The sequence below is a fragment of the Dipodomys ordii genome, unplaced genomic scaffold (assembly GCF_000151885.1).
Source record: "Dipodomys ordii isolate 6190 unplaced genomic scaffold, Dord_2.0 Scaffold133, whole genome shotgun sequence".
In the NCBI taxonomy this organism is placed as follows: domain Eukaryota; kingdom Metazoa; phylum Chordata; class Mammalia; order Rodentia; family Heteromyidae; genus Dipodomys; species Dipodomys ordii.
In genome coordinates this window covers 3,366,271-3,389,010 of record NW_012267349.1, presented here as the reverse complement: position 1 = coordinate 3,389,010, position 22,740 = coordinate 3,366,271, and the positions used below count along the sequence as shown (strand labels likewise).

Sequence of the window (22,740 nt, the reverse complement as noted above, 5' to 3'; positions counted from 1 at the left end):
GGCTATAAGGGTTAGCATTCCCTAATAAAGCCTTGTCTACTAATAAACACTGATCTATATTGAAACAACAACAACAATGATTTGTTCTGTTCTAGAGTTTTTAGGATAATTGAAGAAAATTCGAAAATGCCTAGCCCTTTGTCTTACCTCTCAACATATGGTACCCATTCTTGATTATTCAGACAAATCTGAATAACAGCTATTATCATTCAGTTTCTGCCAGTAATATCTAGACTCTGCTTTTAACTTCCTTCCTTGGAAATGTTCAGAGACTTGTCAATGCTAATTTTTCCAAGAACCAACTTTGGATTAAAAAAAATGTGTTTCCTGTTTTGTTTCATTTAGTTGCATAATAGTCTTTATTATCTCCTTCAACAACTGGCTTTTGATTTAGCTTGCTCTTCTTTTTCTAAGTGGAAGGTTAAGTAGAGATAGTTCTTTTTAAACATAATCATGTACAACAATGAATCCCTACTTCTGCTTCAGCACTATTGGTTACTTAGGAGTATATGTCCTATGAAAAGAATATAAAATGCCAACATTGCTTTGAAAATCACTGATAGTTCTTTAGTACTTGCCTGTATAACTGTACTACTCGCTACTCATAAAGCTGAGATCTGAAGATTCCAACTCAGAGCCAGAGAGAGCAGGAAAGTCCATGAGACTCTTAACTCCAATTATCCACTCCACTTATCCACCAAAAAGTCAGAAATAGAGCTGTGGCTCAAGTGATTTCCTTGAAATTTAGGGACAGCCCCCAGGCTCTGAGTTCAAGCCCCAGGATTGGCACACACACACACACACACACACACACACACACACACAATTTAAAAAAGCTGAAGAGGTATTGTATGAACCCACAGTTCCAGTTCCATTCCTGTGAACCAAAGAAAATTGAAGACATATATTCCAGATTTTGTTTTCTTTTTAGTTTACATAGCTGGAAATTGAATCAAGGACCTTACTCATGTTAGGCCAGCATTCTTCCATTTAACACCTAAAGCTCTTTAGTTTTTATTCATTCATTCGTTTATTTATTTATGTTTTTTGGTAGTACTGGGGTTTAGATTCGGGGCCTTGTACTTGCTATGTAAGTGCTATAGCTTGGGTCATACCCTCATTTCTGTATTTTGGTTTTTGAGACAAATGTCACTAATATCTTTGCTCAATCTATCCTTGAACTTGCTATTCTCTTGCATCAGACTCCTGAATAGCATGAATTACAAGTTATGCTAGCACACCAGGCTACAAAGCAGTGTTAATATTAGCATTATTCATGATACCCAAAAAGTGAAAATAATCAAATGTCTATCAGTGGATGAATGGTTAAACTGTGGTATATCAATACAATGGAATATAATTTGGTCATATATAGGAATACAGTACTATAGATGCTGCAGTGTGGATGAACTTTGAAACAGTATTCTGGGGGAAATAAGCAAGATTCAAAAGCCTACATACTGAATAATTCTATGGTGCTAACTACAACCTGAGGGAGCACAACAGGATACTGGGCTGAGGAAAATTAAAACAATAGAGATGTAGACCGATAGAAAATGGGAGAGACCAAGGGTACCAAATGCTCTCCTGCATTTGGTCCAGGAGTTCCTACAAGCAAGCATATTTATGAGTTCATACAAAGAAAGTTACCCTGGATACATGCAACACAGTAAAGCACCTATATTAATATTACAATCAGCTAAAACAGTGTTTGTGAGACACTGGTTCCCTTATTCTTTTGAGACAGAAGACTGCAGCCCAAGGGAAAGTCCAGACATGATGTTTACTTAATCTAACCCAAGGTTAAGTTGTCAAGGACTCTTTGTCCAGCCTACAAGGTCCCTAGCACAGCTGCCAGCCTAAAGAAAAGGGGGGAACAGCAATCCAGTCTCTTCACTCTCTTCAGAGTTTTAACCCTTGCATTGCCAGCTCTAAGCATTCCAAGGTAGCATTCTAACCTCTCAGCCTTGTTCAGGTTTCACAGCTCAGCTTCAGAATTTTCTGCAATTCTGTTTATATGAAATATCAGGTACAGGCAAATTCATGAAAATGGAAAATAGATTAGTGCTTACCACAAGTGGATGGAAGGAAATATGGGGCTTAACTGCTAATGGAGAGAGATTTTTTTTAAGGGGTAATAAAAATATTCTAAAAGGAGCTAGGAAGATGGCTCAGTGGTAGAGTGCTTGGCTTGCATGCATGAAGCCCTGGGTTCGATTCCTCAGCACCACATAAGCAGAAAAAGCTGTATGTGGCCCTGTGGCTCAACTGGTAGAGTGCTAGCCTTGAACTGAAGAGTTGAAGGACAGTGTCCAGGCCCAGAGTTCAGGCCCCATGACTGGCAAAAAAAAAAAGAAAATTAAAAAAATATATATATATATTCTAAAAGTAAAGCTGTGTGCTGGTAGTTCACACCTGTAATCCTAGCTGAGGTCTGAGAATCACTGTTCAAAGCCAGAACGGGCTAGAAAATCTGAGACTCATATCTAATCAACCATCAAAACTGTGGAAGTGGAGTTGTGGTTCAAACGGTAGAATGTAAAGTGCTCTTGAGTTCAAATAAGCTCAGAGACAGCACCCAAGCCCTGAATTCAAGCCTCAGGACTGGAAAAAAAAATCTGAAAGGTGACTCAGGAACAACTTTGTAAATATATTAAAAGCCACTCAATTCTGTACTTAAGAGTATGGACTTTATAGCAACTGAATTATACCTCAGTAAAGCTGTTAGTTTTAGTTTTATAATGCCTATTGAAATAGCAGCCTATCAGATTTGTAAATATGAAAAAAATTGTTATACTACTGATGAAAGTGTAAATTGAGACAATCTTTTTGTTAGCCAACATGGTAACATCCAGCAAGCTTTAAAAAGCATATTATCTTATGGCTTGACTGGGCTCAGTGGTTCAACACCTGTATAGCATGCTGTGCATGCTGGTAGACATGAGTTTGATTCTACAGCAGCATAAAAATGAAAAAAATATATACAAGTTAACTCAACTGTTTTATTTCTAAAAATATATTGCACAAAATCAGTCTAAGAAAAATGCGGTATGTAGATTGATGAATAAGTGACAGTATGTAATACATATACACAGATTTATATGAAGTTATTTTTATAACTGTATAAAAACTATAAACAACTATGCATCCAATATCAAAGTTTTAAGAAACTTAATTCTGCCAAGTGCCAGTGTATCTGTAATGAATCCTAGCTACTCAGGAGACTGAAATCTGAGGATCATAGGTTGAAACCAGCCTGGGCAGTAAAGACCATGGAGATTCTTTTTTTTTTTTTTTTTGTCGGTTGTGGCACCTGAACTCTGGGCCTGGGCGCTAGCTGTCCCTCAGTTCTTTTGCTCAAAGCTAGCACTCTACCACTTGAGCCACAGTGCCACTTCCGGCTTTTTCTGCTCATGTGGTGCTGAGGAATTGAACTCAGGGCCTCATGCAAGCAAGGCAAACACTCTACCACTGAGCCACCTTCCCAGCCCTCCATGGAGATTCTTATCTTCAAATAACTAGCAAAAAGTTGTAAGTACAGTTGTGGTTCATATGGCAGAACGCCACCTTTAAGAGAAAAAGCTAAGGGAGAGTGCCCAGGCTCTGAGTTCAAGCCCTAGTACTGGCACAAAAAAAAAAAATTTTTTTTGGATCCAGTCGTGGGGCCTGAACTCTGGGCCTGGGTGCTGTCCCTCAGCTCTACCGCTTGAGCCACAGCACCACTTCCGGCTTTTTTCTTTCTGCTTATGTGGTGCTGAGGAATCGAACCCAGGGCCTCAGGCATGCAAGGCAAGCGCTCTACCACTGAGCCACCTTCCCAGTCCCCACAAAAATTTTAAAAATGAAAAAAAAAAGAAGGAAGAAAGAAATATACCTCTCATTCTTGAATGATGTTTGAGTTGGGGTAGAGAGGAAGCCTGGGTCTTGGAGGAGTATATTTTCTTGTATATTTTTGTTATATTATTAATTTGTTGTTGTTGTTGTTATTGGTTGTCGGGCCTGAACTCTGGACCTGGGCGCTGTCCCTCAGCTCTTCAGCTCAAGGCTAGCACTCTACCACTTGAGCCACAGCGCCACTTCTGGCTTTTTTCTGCTTATAGTAATTGAACCCAGAGCCTCATGCATGGAAGGCAAGCACTCTACCACTGAGCCACCTTCCCAGCCCCTATTAATTTGTTTTTATCATCATAATAAATTATTGAAAAATAAAACAGTATATTGAAAACATGTATATTACAGCTTTTCATGCAGATTGAAGCTCTCTTTCCACAAAAATTTGGAACATGGACTGAGTATGCTAAAAGATACTGCAATGCACATGTCAGGTATGACAATTTTTCATTACTTCACATATTTATCACTAAGATTAAGGCTTTATTAGTCATTCTTTATTCCAGCAATTTTCAGACTTGTGGTAGCTCTTCAGTAATAGATTGTGTGGATGAACTACATGTAAAATCAGTGAAAAGAATACCTATGCATGGTATTGCATCCCTGTAATCCCAGCAGTCAGGAGAATTGTCTTTGAGGCCAGCCTGGGACTATGCAGTACGGTCCTGTCTCATAATTTTAAAAATTACAAAAAAACAGCAGGTAAGTTTTTCTTCATTTTTACTTTTTACCTTTCACATTTTCTATCTTCGAAATTATTTACTTTTATTGACTTAGATATACATGCAAATTATATGAATTTGAGAAATAAGTGATTTTTCATGCTTGTCTTCTAGCCAGACATTTTCCTTTTCAGTTACCACTGTTGACAGTTTCTTATTTGTCCTTCTGGGTACACTTTGAGCCTGAACAGTCATGTATGATTGTATAGTTGGACTATTATTCTGTTGTATTTCCACCTATGTAGTAGGATATACACATTGTTTTTGTGTTGTGCTTTCTTCACAATAGATATTGGAAGTCTTTCCATCACAGTTCCTGAGGGGCTTTTCCTTTTTCTTAGCAGTACTAGGGTTTGAATTCAGAGCCTTGTGCTTGCTTAGCTTGCTTGCTCAGCTGGCACTCTACAGCTTAAGGAACACATCTTACACCCTACTGGTTATATTGGAGATGACACTATAGGACTTTCCTGCCCAAGCTTGCTTTGAATCACAGTCTTCCAGATTCTACTTCCTAAGTAGCTAGGATTATGGCACCCAGTTTCCTGAGGAGTTTTAACATTCATTTGAACGGCTCCATGTCTATATCCACTGTTTGGAGTTTATTGATTCAATTCACTCTTAAGAGGTATTTGCTTTAGTATATAGGGAATGCTATATAATGAGTCTCTCTGCACATGTTCAGAGTTAGTTTTGTGGCATGAAAATCTACACTTAGATTGTCTGTGTTTTATTTTCACATCTGCTGTTTCTCAGATCTTTTCTTTGAGGAATTTATTTATTTTTTTATTTTTATTTTTTGCCAGTCCTAGGGCTTGAACTCTAGACCTGGACACTGTCCCTGGGCCTCTTTGTACTTAAGGCAAGTACTCTACCACTTAAGGCACAGCACTACTTCTAGCTTTTTTGAGTAGTTTATTGGAGATAAGAATCTCACAGGGACTTTTCTGCCCAGGTTGGCTTCAAACCTTGTTCTTCAGCTTCCTGAGTATCTAGGAATATGGGCATGAGCCAATGGTGCTTGGCATAAGGAACGTAACTTTATCTTCCTGTTCCTGAGTTTCCTTATCTCTAAAAGCAGAGTATAATTGTGCTTGCCTCAGAGAGTTATTGGACTTATATTTATCTTTATACTTATATTTATAAAGGACTTGAAAGGTGACTTAGAGTGAACACTTAATTGTTAGCTGTTATAATCTTTCACATTATCATTATACAGATGGAAATAAATTTAAGATAGATTTATAAAAGTAGAATTGCTGGTTCAAAGACATTTTAGGTCTTTCTAAGTCATGCTCCACAGAGTTTTATTCCCACTTGCTGTGTGTTTAGGTTTGTCTCTTTTCCCATAACTTAAAAGCACGGTGAAATATACTCTTTTTTTTGGGGGGGGGCGGTCATGGGGCTTGAACTGGGAACTGCCCCTGTGCTCTCTTCAGCTCAAAGTGAGCATTCTACCACTTGAGCCACAGCGCCACTTCCAGTTTTTTGGTGGTTAACTGGAGATAGGAGTCTCATGGACTTTTCCTGCCCAGGCTAACTTTGAACCACTATCCTCAGATCTCAGCCTCCTGAGTAGCTAGGATTGCAGGTGTGAGCCATTGGCACCCAGCTTGTGTCTTAGGCTTTTTAAAGGACTTCCAAGTACAGATCTACAAAGAATAATCCCTGATTGTTTATACAAAGCCAATCTAACTTTGATACCAATATCAGACAAGGTAATTCCCCCAAAGAAAGAAAACATGATCTGAGTGGTGGCTCACACCTGTAATCCTAGCTACTCAGGAGGCTGAGATCTGAGAATCACTATTCAAAACCAGCCCGGCAGGAAACTCCATGAGACTCTTATCTCCAATAAACCACTCAGAAAACCGAAAGTGGTACTATGGCTCAAGTGCTAGAGCGCTAGCATTGAGCTGAAGAGCTGAGGGACAGCACCCAGACCCAGACTTCAAGCCCCATGAAAGACTCCCCCCCCCCAAAAAAAAAAAGAAAGAAAACATGAGACTTTCTACTTAGGGCTGTAAATACAAACATCTTCAATTTTAATACTTTAGTAGAATCTAGAAACTCAAAAGTTCTAATATATTACCTATGTATAAATATAATTTATGTCAGGAATGCAAGGATTATTTATTTCTGTCTATGTGTCTATTCTTCTATTTATTTTTGAGTGGGGCTCTTTCTTTGTTGACCAAGATTGGCTATATACCTCTGAACTCCTCAGCTTCTCTATTTACCAAAACTTTAACACCCCATATCCTGTTCATGTTCACGCATGTTATTATCATATGTATTCATATATATATATATGTATGTATGTATGTATGTGTTATTCATATATAAATATACTAGGCACACAAAAGCATACATCGTATGTACATAGTCATATATGCATAATTAAAGTACACCTTTAGTAAATAATAAATTGGTTAATAAGTAGATTAAAGTAGGTTAAATTATTATATCCAATACAGTAGAATATCATGTAGTTTTATAAGTATTATTAAATGAATATCTAAGGTACATTATTGAAGGAAAGGAAATTTTCAAACAATTTTGCTATCTTTTCTTAAAAAATTTTTTTTTATTGGAAAATACTGTACAGAGGGGTTACAGGTTACAATTACATGGGCAAGATAATGAGTACATTTCTTTTTTTGTTGTTGTTGGTTGTTGGCCTGAACTCTGGGCCTGGGCGCTGTCCCTTAGCTCTTCAGCTCAAGGCCAGCGCTCTACCACTTGAGCCACAGCACCACTTCTGGCTTTTTCTGCTTATGCGGTGCAGAGGAATCGAACCCAGGGCTTCATGCTTGCAAGGCAAGCACTCTACTACTGAGCCACCTTCCCAGCCCATGAGTACATTTCTTATCAAGCATTGTAGCCTCCTCCTTTGTTTCCCCTTCCCATCCCTTCCCATCTTCCCCCAACCCCCCTATCCAAGTGAGCACATTTCTTGTCTAACTTGTTGCCCCTTCCCTCATTTTTCTCCCTCTTTCCCTCCTCAACTCTTTTTTAAAGAAGTTTTTGTACATAGAAACACATAAATAGGTTTTCTGTGATAGAGTGATGGCTTCTGGCCCAGCTAACAACCGTTAGGCTTGGATTACTGTGAAGTCCCCTTTGCATGCTGTTATTTCAGCTCTTCAGCCTTAGTGATTCTTGCACTGCAGATACCAAGTTAGTCCATGCAAAACATAATTACTGAAATAATCATTAGGCAACTATGAGAGCCTAAATGTTCAGTACACTTATCTTTGTTTATTTTCATTTGGTTTGGTTTAGGTTTGTACTGTGGCTTGGATTCAGTGGCATCACGCTTGCCTAGCTGGTGTTATACCACTTGATCTGTGGCTCCAGTTCATCATTTTGCTAGTTAATTGGAGATGGAGTCTCATGGACTTTTCTGGCTGGGATAGCTTTGAACTGTGATCCTCTACATCTGTCATCTTGAATAGCTAGGATTACAGTTGTAAGCCACTGACACCTTGCTTGCTTAGCTAGTATTATGATTTGTCATATGACAACAGAAGTATATACTTGTCCTTTTCTTACTTACAAATGCAAACACTGCTTTGAAGAAAGATTAATTTTTCTGAAATGCTATATGATAATAGATATTGTGTTCTTTTTTCTGTTTTCTAGAGACAGCTATTTCAGAGATTAGTATTTTTTCCTCTTAAAAGGCATTTTCTTGCCGGGCGCTGGTGGCTCATGCCTGTAATCCTAGCTACTCAGGAGGCTGAGATCTGAGGATCGCGGTTCAAAGCCAGCCCGGGCAGGAGAGACCGTGAGACTCCTATCTCCAATAAACCACTAGAAAACCGGAAGTGGCGCTGTAGCTCAAGTGGTAGAGCGCTCGCCTTGAGCTGAAGAGCTGAGGGACAGCGCCCAGGCCCAGAGTTCAAGCCCCCCGGGCCACCCAAAAAAAAAAAAAAAAGGCATTTTCTTTCAAGTTTCATATCAAAAGTCTTGTTTTTTCTTTACTTTTGTACTTTGAAAACACTGTGGTTCCATACACTCAATTTCAGATCAGGACATTTCCTGACATTTTAAGTTAGTCTGTGGAATGCTATTTTTTTTCTACAGTGTTTTTAATTCTGTGAAGCTGCCATTTTCACACTATAATTTTGCAGAATGCAAATTATGGTTAGTTGTTCTGCTTTGGACTCATTTTATATTTGAAATGTCATAGCTGTATTCAAAATAAATGTAGGTGAAGCTTGGACAAAAAATGTTACTTTGCCTTTATTAAGTTTATTAAATACTTTAGTAGTGGCAACCAGAAGCATACTAATGCAAATGTAGTTTATGTATCCGATTTAGTGTGAGGTCCTCAGAGAAAAGGATTCCTCAGCCAGAACATTCTAGATCCCCAAATTTCTGACATCAGTCACTTTACTGCATTATATTTAAGGAAGTTATAAATACAACAATGCTTTGGGGAAGTAAGCATACTGAATCATCAGTTGTTAGAGCTAGAAAAGACTTTAGAGTTCATCCATTCATCTTCTTATCATTTTATGGATACTTTGTGGAGCTAAATGATTTGCCCTGTTTCTAATTTTGTCTTGCATTTTTCCCGGTTTTTGGGGGGCTGAATGAATGATTTTAAAAATGGCAATTTTAATAAATACTCTATTGAAAAGAACATTTTAAATAAGGATAAAGAGTGATACTGTACATTTTCCTTAGCACTGTCTTATTTAAAGTTCTCACTTGTGCCTAAAATAGATATTATGTCTATTCCATTTGGAAATGACTAAAATCTCAGAGAAACAGTTATTATATTGGGTGGCAGATAGGAATTTGAATAATTAGATAAACTTAATAGGATAAGTTCTGCTATTTTGCTTGAAAAATCAGTTTGGTGGACAAAAATTTGAAAACATCAATAGTTGAGCTGAAAGACTACCAACTTTTTTTTGTTTTTTTTTTTTTTTGTCGTGGATCTTGAACTCTGGGCCTGGATACTATCCCTTAGCTCTTCAGCTTAAGGCCAGTGCTCTACCACTTGAGCCACAGCACCACTTCTGGTTTTCTGGTGGTTAATTGGAGATAAGAGTCTCACAAACTTTCTTGCCTGGGCTGGCTTTGAACTGTGATCTGTAGATCTCAGTCTCCTGAGTAGGTAGGATTACAGGCGTAAGCCACCAATGCTGGCAAAGACTATCAGTTTTGAATAACTCAAATTAAGTTGGAATAAGAGTTGGTTCCTCTTCAGTTATTATGTATGGGTTGTATAAATCAATTCCTTCAAAAATTACACTTAGAGTATGTGTTATATACTAGGCTAAGTGCTAGTTATCAGATATGCCAGCCCACAAGACCTTCATGGCCCCAGTCTTCACTGGGTTTTCAAATCAGACACTAACCAAGTAATTACTATTTTGACAAGTGTCATAAAAGAAGGCTACAGTGGCAGAATGCATCAGAGTAAATTAATCAAGCCACAAAGGACAGAAGCATCTTTTTTTTTAATTTAATTTTATTTTATTTGTGAACATACTGTACAGAGGGGTTACAATTACATGGGCGGGATAATGCGTACATTTCTTACCAAGAATTGCAGCCTCCTCCTTTGTTTACCCTTCACATCCCTTCCCAGCCTCCCCACTTCCCTCCCAAGGACAGAAGCATCTTGGGAGTAAACAATGCCTGTTTGCTTTTCAGGAAGAGGGAATTTAATGTTCTGAGGCCCAGAGCCATAGAAATTACTATGCCTTTGAGTAACTAAAAATAGTCCAATTTAGCTTAAGATTGTAGGGGTAAATAAAGAGGAACTCAATAAGACTTAAGCAGAGGTCATGTTATATATTATATATATATATATATATTATAATCACAATAGTAATGCATTGTAGAATGTTTTCTGTTTGTTTTTATTGTGTTTTGTTTTGCGTAAAAAAACTAATGGAGAACCTAAGGCCATGAGCTCAAGCCCTAGTAATCACAAAGAAGGAAGGAAAGAAGGAAGGAAGGAAGGAAGGGAGAAAGAGAGAAAGAGAGAGAAAAGAAAAATGTATGGAAATAAAAAACATGATTAGAGTTAAAAGTTTTCTTTTTTTTTTTTTTTTTTTTCAGTTGTGGGGCTTGAACTCTGGGCCTAAGCGCTGTCCCTCAACTCTTCAGCTCAAGGCGAGCACTCTACCACTTGAACCACAGCGCCACTTCTGGTTTTCTAGTGGTTTATTGGACATAAGAGTCTCACAGACTTTCCTGCCTGGGCTGGCTTTGAACTGCGATCCTCAGATCTCAGCCTCCTAAGTAGCTAGGATTATAGGCGTGAGCCACCAGCTCCAGCTTCTTTGTTATTTTTATGACAGTATTTTTGCATGGTCAAGATTTTATTATGAACCAATAGAAGTAAATACGCTCATCTAACTATAACCCCTCTGTAGAGCGTTTTTACAATAAAAAATGTTTCTAAAAAAGTATATACAATTAAAAAATCCCTTTTCTTATTTTCTCTTTGTACAGGCAATTATATGTAGGTTTTAGTATTTCTTCGTAGAAACTGTGCAAATTCGTATTTTTTAAGATATTAGTATATTAAAACATTTTACTTTGTTCTTTTGTCCTTTTATTGTATACATAAATAACCACTTTTTTATGATTGCATGGGATTGTATTATTGGGGAGTATACAGAGTTTTGAGAGTGGCAGGGAACTGAAGGAATCATTTTCATTATGAAAGGAAATGATAGTCATGTTCAAAGAAATGAAAAAGTTGTGTTTAAAAGTTGACATGGTCTGAAATTTTGCTCAATGGGGATTGAGATAATGTAGTGTAAGACTTTGAACCATACTAAATAAGTATTTGGGATCTCTAAGATTAGATTCATAATCTAAGTTATAATTTCTCCTGCAATACCCAGCAGTCAAATGTAGTCCTGAAATATGCCTACTGATAGATCCATTCAAGATTGGATTTTTTAAGCTAGCTTGTGATTCATAGACAAGGAAAAATTTAGTCTACCTTGATAAGAACAAAGATAATATGTAGACTTCTAAATGACAAGGAAGTGAGGACATGGAGGATACCAAGCTATGGAGAAAGTAGAGCACTTGGTTTCCTGAAATTTTCTGATGAGATAAGAGAGATATAGTGGGTTTAAATGAAAAAGCACCTTAGAAGGTTGGGGCAAGTAGAAGTCAATATTTTTTAGTTTATTTTGTTTTAGTTGTTGTTTTTTAGATTTTTTTAGTTTATAAAATAGAGTTAGTTTTAGAACCAGTTAAAGCAATGAAAATGGAAAACTTGAAGTAGAATTTAGAAGTTCATTGGAGATGACCTTCTAATCTGAGGGAACTGAATGCTATTTTATTTTATTTTATTTTGTCAATTGTGGGTCTGGGTGCTGTCCCTCAGCTCTTCAGCTCAAGGCAAGCACTCTACCACTTGAGCCATATGGCCACTTCTGGTTTTTTGGTGGTTAATTGGAAATAAGACTTTCCTCCCATGGCTGGCTTTGAACTGTTATCCTCAGATCTCAGCCTTCTGAGTAGTTAGGGTTACTGGCGTAAGCCACCAGCACCTGGAGAATGCCATTTTTTTTTTAATTTAATTTTATTTTATTTGTGAACATACTGTACAGAGGAGTTACAATTACATGGGCAGGATAATGAGAATGCCATTTTTTATTAAACATTTTAACAAATGAAAACTTATCCGGGAAAGGGATCAGAATAATGAGAAAATTTTATATTCAGCTTCACAAATGTCTAAGATTATTGATTGCCTACTATATTTAAGACAGTATTTCAGAGCTGCCCGCAGTATGAAAATGAGTAAGACATAGTACTTGATCTTATAAACCTATAGGAATTTGGGAGAAAAAAGACCTTAGGGGAACAAGTCTTTAAATGTTTAAAGACCTGTCATGTTTTAAAGGAATTAGATTTTTCTTTATGGCCTTTGAGCCCAAAATTAGCATCAAACGATGGAACTTATTAGGGAAGTAGATTTTTGCTGAATGTAAGAACTTTTAAATATACACATTTACATATGTAGAACTATAATAAAAAAAGAGGAAAATGAAAAAAGTACCATAATCCTGCTATATACTATTGTTATTTTTACTGTTTATTTTTCTCCTTCATATAGCTAATACTTTTTGTTGTTGTTGTTTTAATAGTGTATGAACTCAGGGCCTCACATTTATTAGGTAGGTGCTTTTCTACTTGAGCTATACCCTCTTCCCTTTGTGCTGTAATTATTTTTCAAATAAAGTCTCACATTTTAACACTTAGCTGTGATTACAAGTGTGCCCCACCATATCTATCTTTTTCATTGAGCTGGAGATCTCACTAACTTTTTTGCCCAGCCTGGCCTCAAACTGAGGTCCTCTTGATCTCTGATTCCCAAGTAGATGTAATTATAGGTACACATTGCCCTGCCTGGTTCATGTAGCTAATAATTTTTACACAGTTTTGATCTGTCCTAAACGCAGTACTATCATTTGCTGATTTTCACTTAGAAACACATTGTTTTCTTTCTCTAACTTTTCAACTAAAGATACCTTATTTCTTTGGGGAAGTGAAGCATATTTATTTCAGTAAATCAAATCAAAAGATTTTTTAAAAATAAGTTAAAATCAACTGGAATCTCTCATTGACAATCATTAGCAATGTGTTTTGGTATCTTTCATTTTTAGGTAGCTGAAATACAAAAGGATGAGAGAGAGACAGAGAGAGAGACAGAGAGACAAAATTCTATATATATATAAGACCATATTATATGCATTATTTTGTAATGGGCTTTTTGTCATTTATAACTACTTTTGAGTTTAAACCTTTTTCGTGATACTGAGATTTAAACTCAGGCTTTAAGTTTAAGAGGTTGTGACTTTACCACTTGATCCATGCCTCCAATATTGTTTTTTTGCTGGTTATTTGGTGATGGAGTCTAGCAAACTATTTTTCACCAGTTTGCCTCTAACTGGATCTTTCAGATCTCAGCCTTCTAGGAAGCTAGAATTATAATCATGAGGCTCAAGCACCCTGCTAACTTTTTTTTTTGGCCTGGGGATTGAACTCAGGGCCTGGGCACTGACCTAGCACTCCACCACTTGAACCATACCTACTTTCTGCCTTTTAGGGTAGTTAATTTGGAGATAAGAGTGTCACAGACTTTCTTATTTATTTATTTGTTTATTTATTTATTTATTTTTGAGTACCAGAGTTTGAGCTCAGGGTCTTAAGCCAGCCTTGGCTGGCTTTGTGCCCTGATCCTCAGATCTCAGCCACTTGAGTAGCTAGGATTTTGAACCTGAGCCACCAAAGCCTAGTTTGCTAGTTTTGGGGTGTTTTTTTTTAATTAAATGACATTGCAACAATTCTGTTAACTTCCAGCAAGTCTTACAAGTATATAAAATAAAATAACCTTTTTTTCTTTTTTTGGACTCTCCCTCCCACAGCCTTCTGTTATACTGCAATCTAGATTGGGTTTCTTTAGGACTGATGCAAAGCCATCATGTTGAGTTTCTTATGTAGTTATATTCTGTTAGAGCTTCATATTCCTGGACTCTGTAGCATTTGTTTCTTTATTCTCTGATATTTTATTGGTGAAAAAGTTCAATATATGTAGAAGTAGATGCCATAGTATAATGATCTTCTCTTCCTCAGTTTTCATCACTGACTTTCAACAATTATCACCTGGTACAATTTCTTCTTTAAATGTCTAGTGGAACTTAACCTTGAGTCTGGTTCTATTTCTGTTCTGAAAACTTATTACTTAGTGACTGAATTCATTTAATAAATATAGACCTATTTAGTTGTCTGCTTTTCCTTCTATGATTTTTGGCAGGTTGTGATTTTTCAAGTAATTGATCTGTCTTCTAGCTTATCAGCCTTTGGAGCATAGAGCTATTAATAATAGTGTTTTATTATTCTCTTAATGTCCATGGGTTCTACAGGTATATGTCCCATCTTTCATTTGTGATACTAGTAATTTTGTCATCTCTCAGTTACTATGGCTTTTAGAGGCTTATTGGTTTTATTGGTCCTTTAAAAGAACCAGCTTTCTGTTTTATTTTCTGTATTGATTTACTATTTTCAGTTGTATTGATTTTAGCTCTCATTTTTATGTCTTCCACTTTCATAGGATTTAGTTTGCTCTCCTGTTTCTAGTGTCCTAAGCAGAAAGTTTAGGTTGTTTTTTAAATTTATTTTTGCGCCAATACTAGGGCTTGACCTTTGGGCCTTACACTCTTGCTCCGTTTTCCACCTGAGCCATAACCCTAGTCTTAAATTATTGTGTCTATAGCTTTCTTTTTCTCTTTTTTCCCTTCTTCCCTCTCTTCCTTTCCTTCTCCTCCTCTTCCTCCTTCTTCTTCACCTTCCTTTCTTCCTTCCTCTTCCTTCCTTCCTTCCTTTTTTCCTTTTTCTCCTCTTTCTCTCTCTTCTTTCTTCTTTCTGTTTCACTTTCTGTCTTTCTTTCTTTTCCTTCCTTCCTTCCTTCCCTCTCTCCTTCCTTCCCTCTCTCCTTCCTTCCTTTCTTCCTTTCTCTCTCTTTCTTTCTTCTTTCTTCCTTTCTTTTCCTTCCTTCCTTCCTTCTCTCCTTCCTTCCCTCTCTTCTTTCTTCCTTCCTTCCTTCCATCCTTCCTTCCTTCCTTTCTCTCTTTCTTTCTTTCTTCCTTTCTTTCTCTCCCTTTCCCTTCCTTCCTTCCTTCCTTCCTTCCTTCCTTCCTTCCTTTCATTCATTCTTTCTTCCGTTCTTTCTTTTTTTCTTTCTTGTACCAGGGTTTGAGCATAGAGTGTTGTGCCTGCTTGGCTTGCTTGCTCCACTGGCAGTCTGCCACTTGAGCCACTCCTTCAGCCCTCTTCCTCTTTTTTATAATATGTACATCCAATGTTGTAAATTTCTCTTTAAGCAATGCTTGTGATGCATCCCACACTTTCTAAAAAGATATATTTCACTTTAATTCAGTTGCAAATATTTTTAAATTCTTCTTAAATTTCTCTTTTGACCTATGTGTTACTTACAGATGTGTTTTTTAAATCTTTAATAATTTAGTATTCCCAGATATTTTTCTATTAGTACTTTAGTTAAATTCCATCATGGTTTGAGAATGAAACTGTGTAATTACTGTTCTTTTAAACTTCTTACAGTATGTTTCATGACCCAGGATAGTGACTGTCTTGGTGACTGACTTTTCATGTGAACTTGAGAATAATGTATTACCTGCTGTTCTTAGATAAAGATTAGAATAAATTTCACTGATGGTAAGATTAGAATGGCAAGAGATTAACTAGTTCACAACTGCCTCATATTCTTGTATTATACCCTTTTAACTGAAGAGAATTTGACTTTTTTATTTATGCACATTGTTACAGGTAATTTTCTAGTATGTCACAGTAATATAATAGCAATAACAATGAAAGCAATAACAATATCTCTCTTGTTAGATCATTATTGAAACTTTTGTATTTGTTCTAAGTATTATTTATTTTAATCTTCACTTTATTAGTGAGCACATCAAGGCTTTTAGGATTTAATTTATTTTCCAAATTTATACAACTCTTTAGCATTTAGTCTAGGCTTCTGGACACAAAGTCTGTCCATAACCTCAGTTTACTAAACATGTCCTGAAACATTCTGTGGAAGTGTATTAAAGAAAACATCATAGTTCTTGCAGCTACTCTGTACAGATTTTCATCTCAGACAACATACTAGTGCAACAAATCATTTAAACTCAGCTTTTCAATAGTACATACTTCTTGCAATATTTCCTTTTAATGGACTATTCTTCTAAATGTACAATTCTGAGCTAATTAATTAACATTTCTGTCTCAAATTTTATACCCTTACAAACCTCTGAAGCTATTGGTGCATGGTTGTGAAAAGAATGAATACTATAACACAAAGATAACAACAAAAAATGCAAATTCAGTAAATACAAGCAGCAAAACATCAACAACCTGACGATATACTTGCTGTGATAAATTGTCCCCAGATACTAAATAAGTATCTGCCAAGACCACTAACTGGTTCCAAATTTGAGGGATAGGTGTATTTTGAACAATGTATAGTAAGAGAGTAAAAGGATTTCTGTAAGGATCATGATAACCAATTTCAATATCATAGTACATTTCAAATTTGATAATTTGACTTATGACATTTATTTGCATTTCTTTGTGACTATGTAATGTTGAATTTTATGTTACATTTACCTCAGAATACTTTAAGGGTTTTGTAGTTTAAGTTAGTTAGGAGGGCTTGGAGTATATATGTATCTCAGTGATTAAGAGCAATGCAACAAAACAAGAACAAAACCAACAAAAACCCAGCAGTTAAGACCTTGTGGTTGTAATATTCATTGCTCTTTTGGGCCTGTTTTTCTTCTTTTGTCAGTCATGGGGCTTGAACTCAGGCCCTGAGCTTTGGTGCTCAAGTAGCCCTGCACTACTTTGAGCCACAGCTCTGCTTCCAGTTTTTGGTGGTTAATTAGCAATAAAATTGCCTCTCCAATAAAAGTGTCCCTCCAATAACTAAATGCCACTTAACCTGCATTCCCTTCCTTTTTTTTTTTTTTTTTTGTCACTTATGGAAATGCCTTTGATGAGTGCTGGAACTTTCTTTGGTGGTTTAAATTTTGTTTCCATTGTTTACATCAGATTACTGGACATCAAAGTTTCATTGCACTTAGGAACCTTCTTTTCAATTTCTGTGTAATTTGTACAGTGTGTACTGATGCAAGCCTTTTACAGTTAAAGAGAATAAATGTTTACAAATAGAGAAAAAGACATTCTCATGGACTTTCCTGTACAGCCTGGCTTTGAATCATGATCCTCACATCTTGGCCTTCTAAGTAGTTAGGATTACAGGCACGAACCACCAGTACCTGGCTTCTTTGGGGCCTTTTCTTATTTGCTTTGTATTAAAGATTGAATTATATAAATATTAAATATTTCCCCAGAACTTAGTCATATGTATACTTCATAGTAGCTGTGATACATATTTATGAAGAAAGTAGTCATATGTTTTGTATCTCAACCCTATCAATCTAATGCCCATAAATCTATGATCTTTTTATACTGAAATGAAATTCATGGGCATAATAATCTATATTCATAAATAATTTTCAAAGAAACCACAAAAGCAACCCTTGTAGTACCTCATAATACCTCATAGTAAGCCTATGATACTGTTTTCATTGTTACTATTGAATAAAATCAAGGAAACAGTTTTTAGACACCAACATTTTCTATGAGTAATATCTAATCTTAAACCTTGCTATTTTTCAGGATGGGCTTTTGAAACTGATTTTATTCAATAGTAACAATGAAAACAGTATCATGGGTCTTTATTATTATAAGGAAGAACATATTAGGTAAATTATTTTCTTTATAATCAGCTTTGCTACATGTGTTTCTTCTTTCTATTAATAGATATTTTGGTAAAAGACCTCAGTGGGATTATAGAGGAGCATCAAATCTTAATGAACTTCACCAACTATTAAGTGGCATAATGATTAGAAGATTAAAGTCTGAAGTTTTAACCCAGCTGCCTGCTAAAATCAGACAGCGAATTCCATTTGACCTTCCAGCAGCAGCAGCCAAGGTGAGAAGTTGTATTGATTGAATGTCTTACTTTAAATTATTCTAGGAACGATTATATATATTTCAGAAAAGGAAATCTACCTTCATAAAATAAGTTTAATTAATATAATGTATGAAATGATTTTATATCATTTTAAGAAAAGACCAAAACTTTAGCTGTAGTTATCAACTATGAACAGATACAGTAGTATATCTGGTTATAGTAATGTATCTGTTTATAGTTGATAACTAAAACTAAATTTTGTGATAAAAATTTTGGGCTGACTATAGTTACAAAAATGATTAGTAGTAAGAATTCATAATATCTATTGGGTATGAAAACCAATAATTAGCAAACAAAATTGTGTTTAACGCTCTGGAACATTTCAAAGTATGAATAACTATCTTCTAGAATAAGTTGGCTATAACCCTACTGTTGAAATCCTGATCTGTGATCATTTTGTAATGCTGAAATTTAGCATATCAGAAAACCAAAAGTGTATTGTACCTAATCCTTATCTATATTTACTTTTAGAGAATATAATGCTTACATGTAGTCTGAAATGTCTTCAAATCTGACCATGACTTTCTGGACAAGGAGTTTTTCATTGTTATATCTTCACAACATTGAGCAATGTTGTTTGTAAAATAAAAATGCTTTGGTTTTATTAATTTACCATTTTAGTACTGGAGAGAAAAATAAAATAATCAATATATGATTTGTATGATTTTAACTACTAGTCTTTGTGCTTATTTAAGTAAAGTCATGTCTTTTTCATAAAAGTATTTCACTACCATATATATTCGTAACTGACCTGATTTTTTATATTTAGAATTTTCTTTTCACTTCATATAATATTTCTCCTTAAGAGGAAGCTGCAATTGTTTGATTTATCATGTGAGGTAAGGGCTTTATTTTCATCATAGTTTGTCATTGATTTCTCTAATTGGCATGAACATGTGCCTGACCTCAGCCATGATGTTTTAAGTGAATATGTTGATATCTATAATAATTTTCTTTTTATATTATTTTACAGAAAAAAAGTGGGACATGATTCATGATTGCATTAGCCATTCTATTCATTATATGTTATATTCTTAAACAATGTTACTTTATCCCACATAGGAGTTGAATACCAGCTTTGAAGAATGGCAAAAATTAATGAGAGCTCCAAATTCAGGTGCCACAGAGACTGTTATGGGGTTGATTACTCGCATGTTTAAACAAACTGCTATTGCCAAGGTACTCATTGTTAAGCCATACATGTTTATCTTCATACAAAATATTAAGTATATATTAATATTTTAATGAGATTCAAATTTTAAAATACGGTGTGGTTAAAAATGTAGATATGTGAAAGACACTCATGAAAATGGAAAACATAGATTGTAAAAAAATATTAACAGCACTCTCCTTGCTCAGTTTTCCCAGATCATGATTTTTAATTTTAACTTTTGGGTTGGTCAGTGTTTACTGTTTAGACTATAATGACAGTTTATATTTGATCTATAATTATAGTTTTCTTAACAAGTATTGTTCTTCTTGGAGTTAATGACTACCTTTTTTTTTTCAGTTTTCTTGTTTGTTGTTTGTTTGCTTGTTAGCTTTTTTGTACTTAATCTTGAGTGGGAAATGTTTCCTTTAAGGAAAAGAGATAATTTGGAGGGTTTTCCCCCCTGTGTTTAGAAATACTAGTTCTAAGTTACAAATGTTGAAAATCAATAGCAAGTTGGTATCTAACTCCTAAAATCCTTAACATAAAGAGAAGTCAACTGTACCCAGATGTGTCATGTTCTCAAAAATTAATGTCAGTGGGGCTGGGATTGTGGCTTAGTAGTAGAATGCTAGCCTCGCATAAAGCCTTGGGTTCAATTCCTCGGTACCACATAAATAGAAAAAGTAGGAAGTGGTGCTGTGGCTCAAGGTAAAATGCTAGCCTTGCGAAAAATGAGGCTCAGGGACCATGCCCAGGCCCTAAGTTCAAGCCCAGGTCTGGCAAAAATAAATAAATAATAAAAATAATGACAGCGGTAGGCCAGTTGCTTTTTACCCACCCATGTAGATTAAACTGTGTTTTCTATTCTTGGGTTGCAGCCAGATACCAGATATAATTAGTTCCTGGAATTTCCAAGTTGGAAATCTTAATACATTTTCCCCCAGATATTACTGAATTCTAGAGTTAGAGTACAAAGTAACTGCAAATAATATAGCTTACCTATTTTGTAGGTTAAATAGGCTTCACAGGAGGTAACTACTGGCTACATTCAATGTAGTTTCTATGACAAAATGTGATTTTGAGTTCACACAAACCAGTTTGTAAGTGAACTTGAAATAACGCAGACTAACACGTAACTGGTACCCCATGTTGGTGTACGTGGATCTAGCCAACTAGTGGCTAAATCTACTTAGCAGGCTTGTCCTAAAACACTTGGCCAACTGATCTGACAGGATCCTACTGGAGCAGCCAAAGGCAGAATTGTAAGACTTGACATGAACACAAGAAACCTGCTTTCAACTGTGCTGTATAATAGAGGCTCAGCCTCAGCAAGAATAGTTACTGGGTACTGTGAATGAGGGCGTGGCCTGTTTGGGATGTGCTTTTCAGCCATTTACAACAACACACATGCCTTTATATCACTTGAAGTCTTACTTCCTAAAATTACTTTATAAGGTTCTGAACTGTCTGTGGATAGAAAAATTACTAGGCTCTTATTCTGAATTAGAAAGGTGTTGAGGAAGATATAAATGAGTCCTAATGATCAGTCCACACAGCAGTGGTAGCAAAGTGCAGACTACCACTACTACTTGAATATGCTTTTAAAAATGAGTGTATCTCTCTATCATGGGTGATAGCGTCAGTATACCCAGAGCTCCTAAAGGGTCTATTGCATCTAGCTCTATGTTTATCCTGCAGAATGCCAAGACTGAAGGAGTACTAGTGGTGAGAAGTTGTATTAGCTGGACAGTGAATAGAATCTCAAAAAGAATTGTTAAATGGTTTCTTAGCTATGTTCTCATCATAATGAAATCCAAGCTTTGCAACTTAAACCATTTTCCACCACCAGCCCTCATTGTGCACCATGAGGAGGCAAAGGAAATGGAAGGTTCTTTTATATTCCATGGCTTTGCAAAAGTCATCAAGTGTTTATCATGCCGCAGAGAAAGTTCCGTTATTGCAAAGATAAGACCATTAATGCAAAGGCCCTAACGGTCCTCATTTTGGAGTTTCAATTCATTGTGTGAGAACAGAATGGTTGTGTTGTGACTATGAAAAAATAGCAGAGTATATTTAACTTTACTGGGTAGAATTGTTTTTTCTTCCTTTGAGATTTGCACTTAACACACTTATAGGATTTACCAACTTTTATCATTGCCAGATTTTTCAGGAGCTCATCAAAAGAAAAAAGGAAGATCCATTCTTTCCTTAGGAAATTTGTTTCTTGGATGTCTCAGATGTTAATGAAGGAGGGTTGTTCATTTGAAAGCGAGTACTGAACTATCTAGGAGAATCTTCCTTCACAATAAAACTCAGTCTTCCTAACTGGTACCATAATGAAAGCCTGCAGAGTTTCTCTTTAACCAGTGCATCTGCAGCCCCTGAACTCAATACAGAAAAGGTTTTTGCACTTTATCTCATGATTCAGAAGTGTTGTTTTTAGCCAAAGGAGAGTGCATGGAGAATTCTGATACTGTAGTAAATCAGAAAGTCCTTACACCTGATGAGCTCTTCCTTATGTTTCTAAATAAAACAGAAATGTAATTAGTATCTATTATAACAGCTTCAGAAAACCAGTGTGTCCACAAACACTGAAAATTTTAAGGTGTTTAGCGTGGGAACAAACCATAGTTGGATGGCCCTGGCCTGTTGGACCGGTAGGCTAGATAAATAAGGAGCTCATTCTTGGCATTGCAGATTCTCTCATGTGTGTTTGTATGTGGGCACGCAGAGCTTGCGCTTGCTTAGGTTTTTCCACTCTACCAATAGATTTAGGCTTAATCAAATTTATATATTGACTATTCAACATCCTTCACTCATAGTGGTTAGGAACCATTGGCTCTCTAGCAGTCATCTTTCCCCTTTCTTTGCAGTAGCCAGGCTTATGCTGAAACACAGCCACACAAATGTATCTCCAACTGTACTATTTTGTAGGTATCTAGGATAGAAAGTCTTTTTTTTCCCTTTGCTATAATCGTCTTTCCCTCATAGCCTACAATGTGATCTAGGCAGACAGAAGCATTGTACTTGTGCTACAAATTGGGTCATGTCAGTAAATTAGGTCATAATGATAAAATAAAGTGTTGATATGTACAGTACTCAGTACTATACCATAAAATGATGCTATTGATATGTTATCCAGTGTATTATAAATAGCTATATATTTATGCTGTCTACTCTTTGAAACACATGTACTTGTTAGGAGGACAGAGATATGTTTTTAGTATGCTTGTTAATATGCATTTAATGGTGTGTGTGCGTGCGTGCATATGTGCCTGTGTGTGCGTGTGTGTGTGTGTGTGTGTGTGTGTGTGTGTGTGTGTGTGTGTGTACATGCCAGTTGTGGGGCTTGAACTCAGGGCCTACGCACT

The 22,740-nt window shown here is 36.1% G+C and overlaps 1 protein-coding gene across 1 annotated transcript in view; it reads left to right on the top strand.

The window, feature by feature from the left end:
• The window catches only part of Zranb3 (zinc finger, RAN-binding domain containing 3), a 228,760-nt gene that overhangs the window by 146,848 nt on the left and 59,172 nt on the right, over positions 1–22,740 (top strand). Inside the window, exons 6-8 of the mRNA XM_013030801.1 lie at positions 4,240–4,325; positions 18,003–18,174; positions 19,279–19,395. Coding sequence (XP_012886255.1) covers positions 4,240–4,325; positions 18,003–18,174; positions 19,279–19,395 — 375 coding nt within the window. The remainder of the gene's footprint in view (positions 1–4,239; positions 4,326–18,002; positions 18,175–19,278; positions 19,396–22,740) is intronic.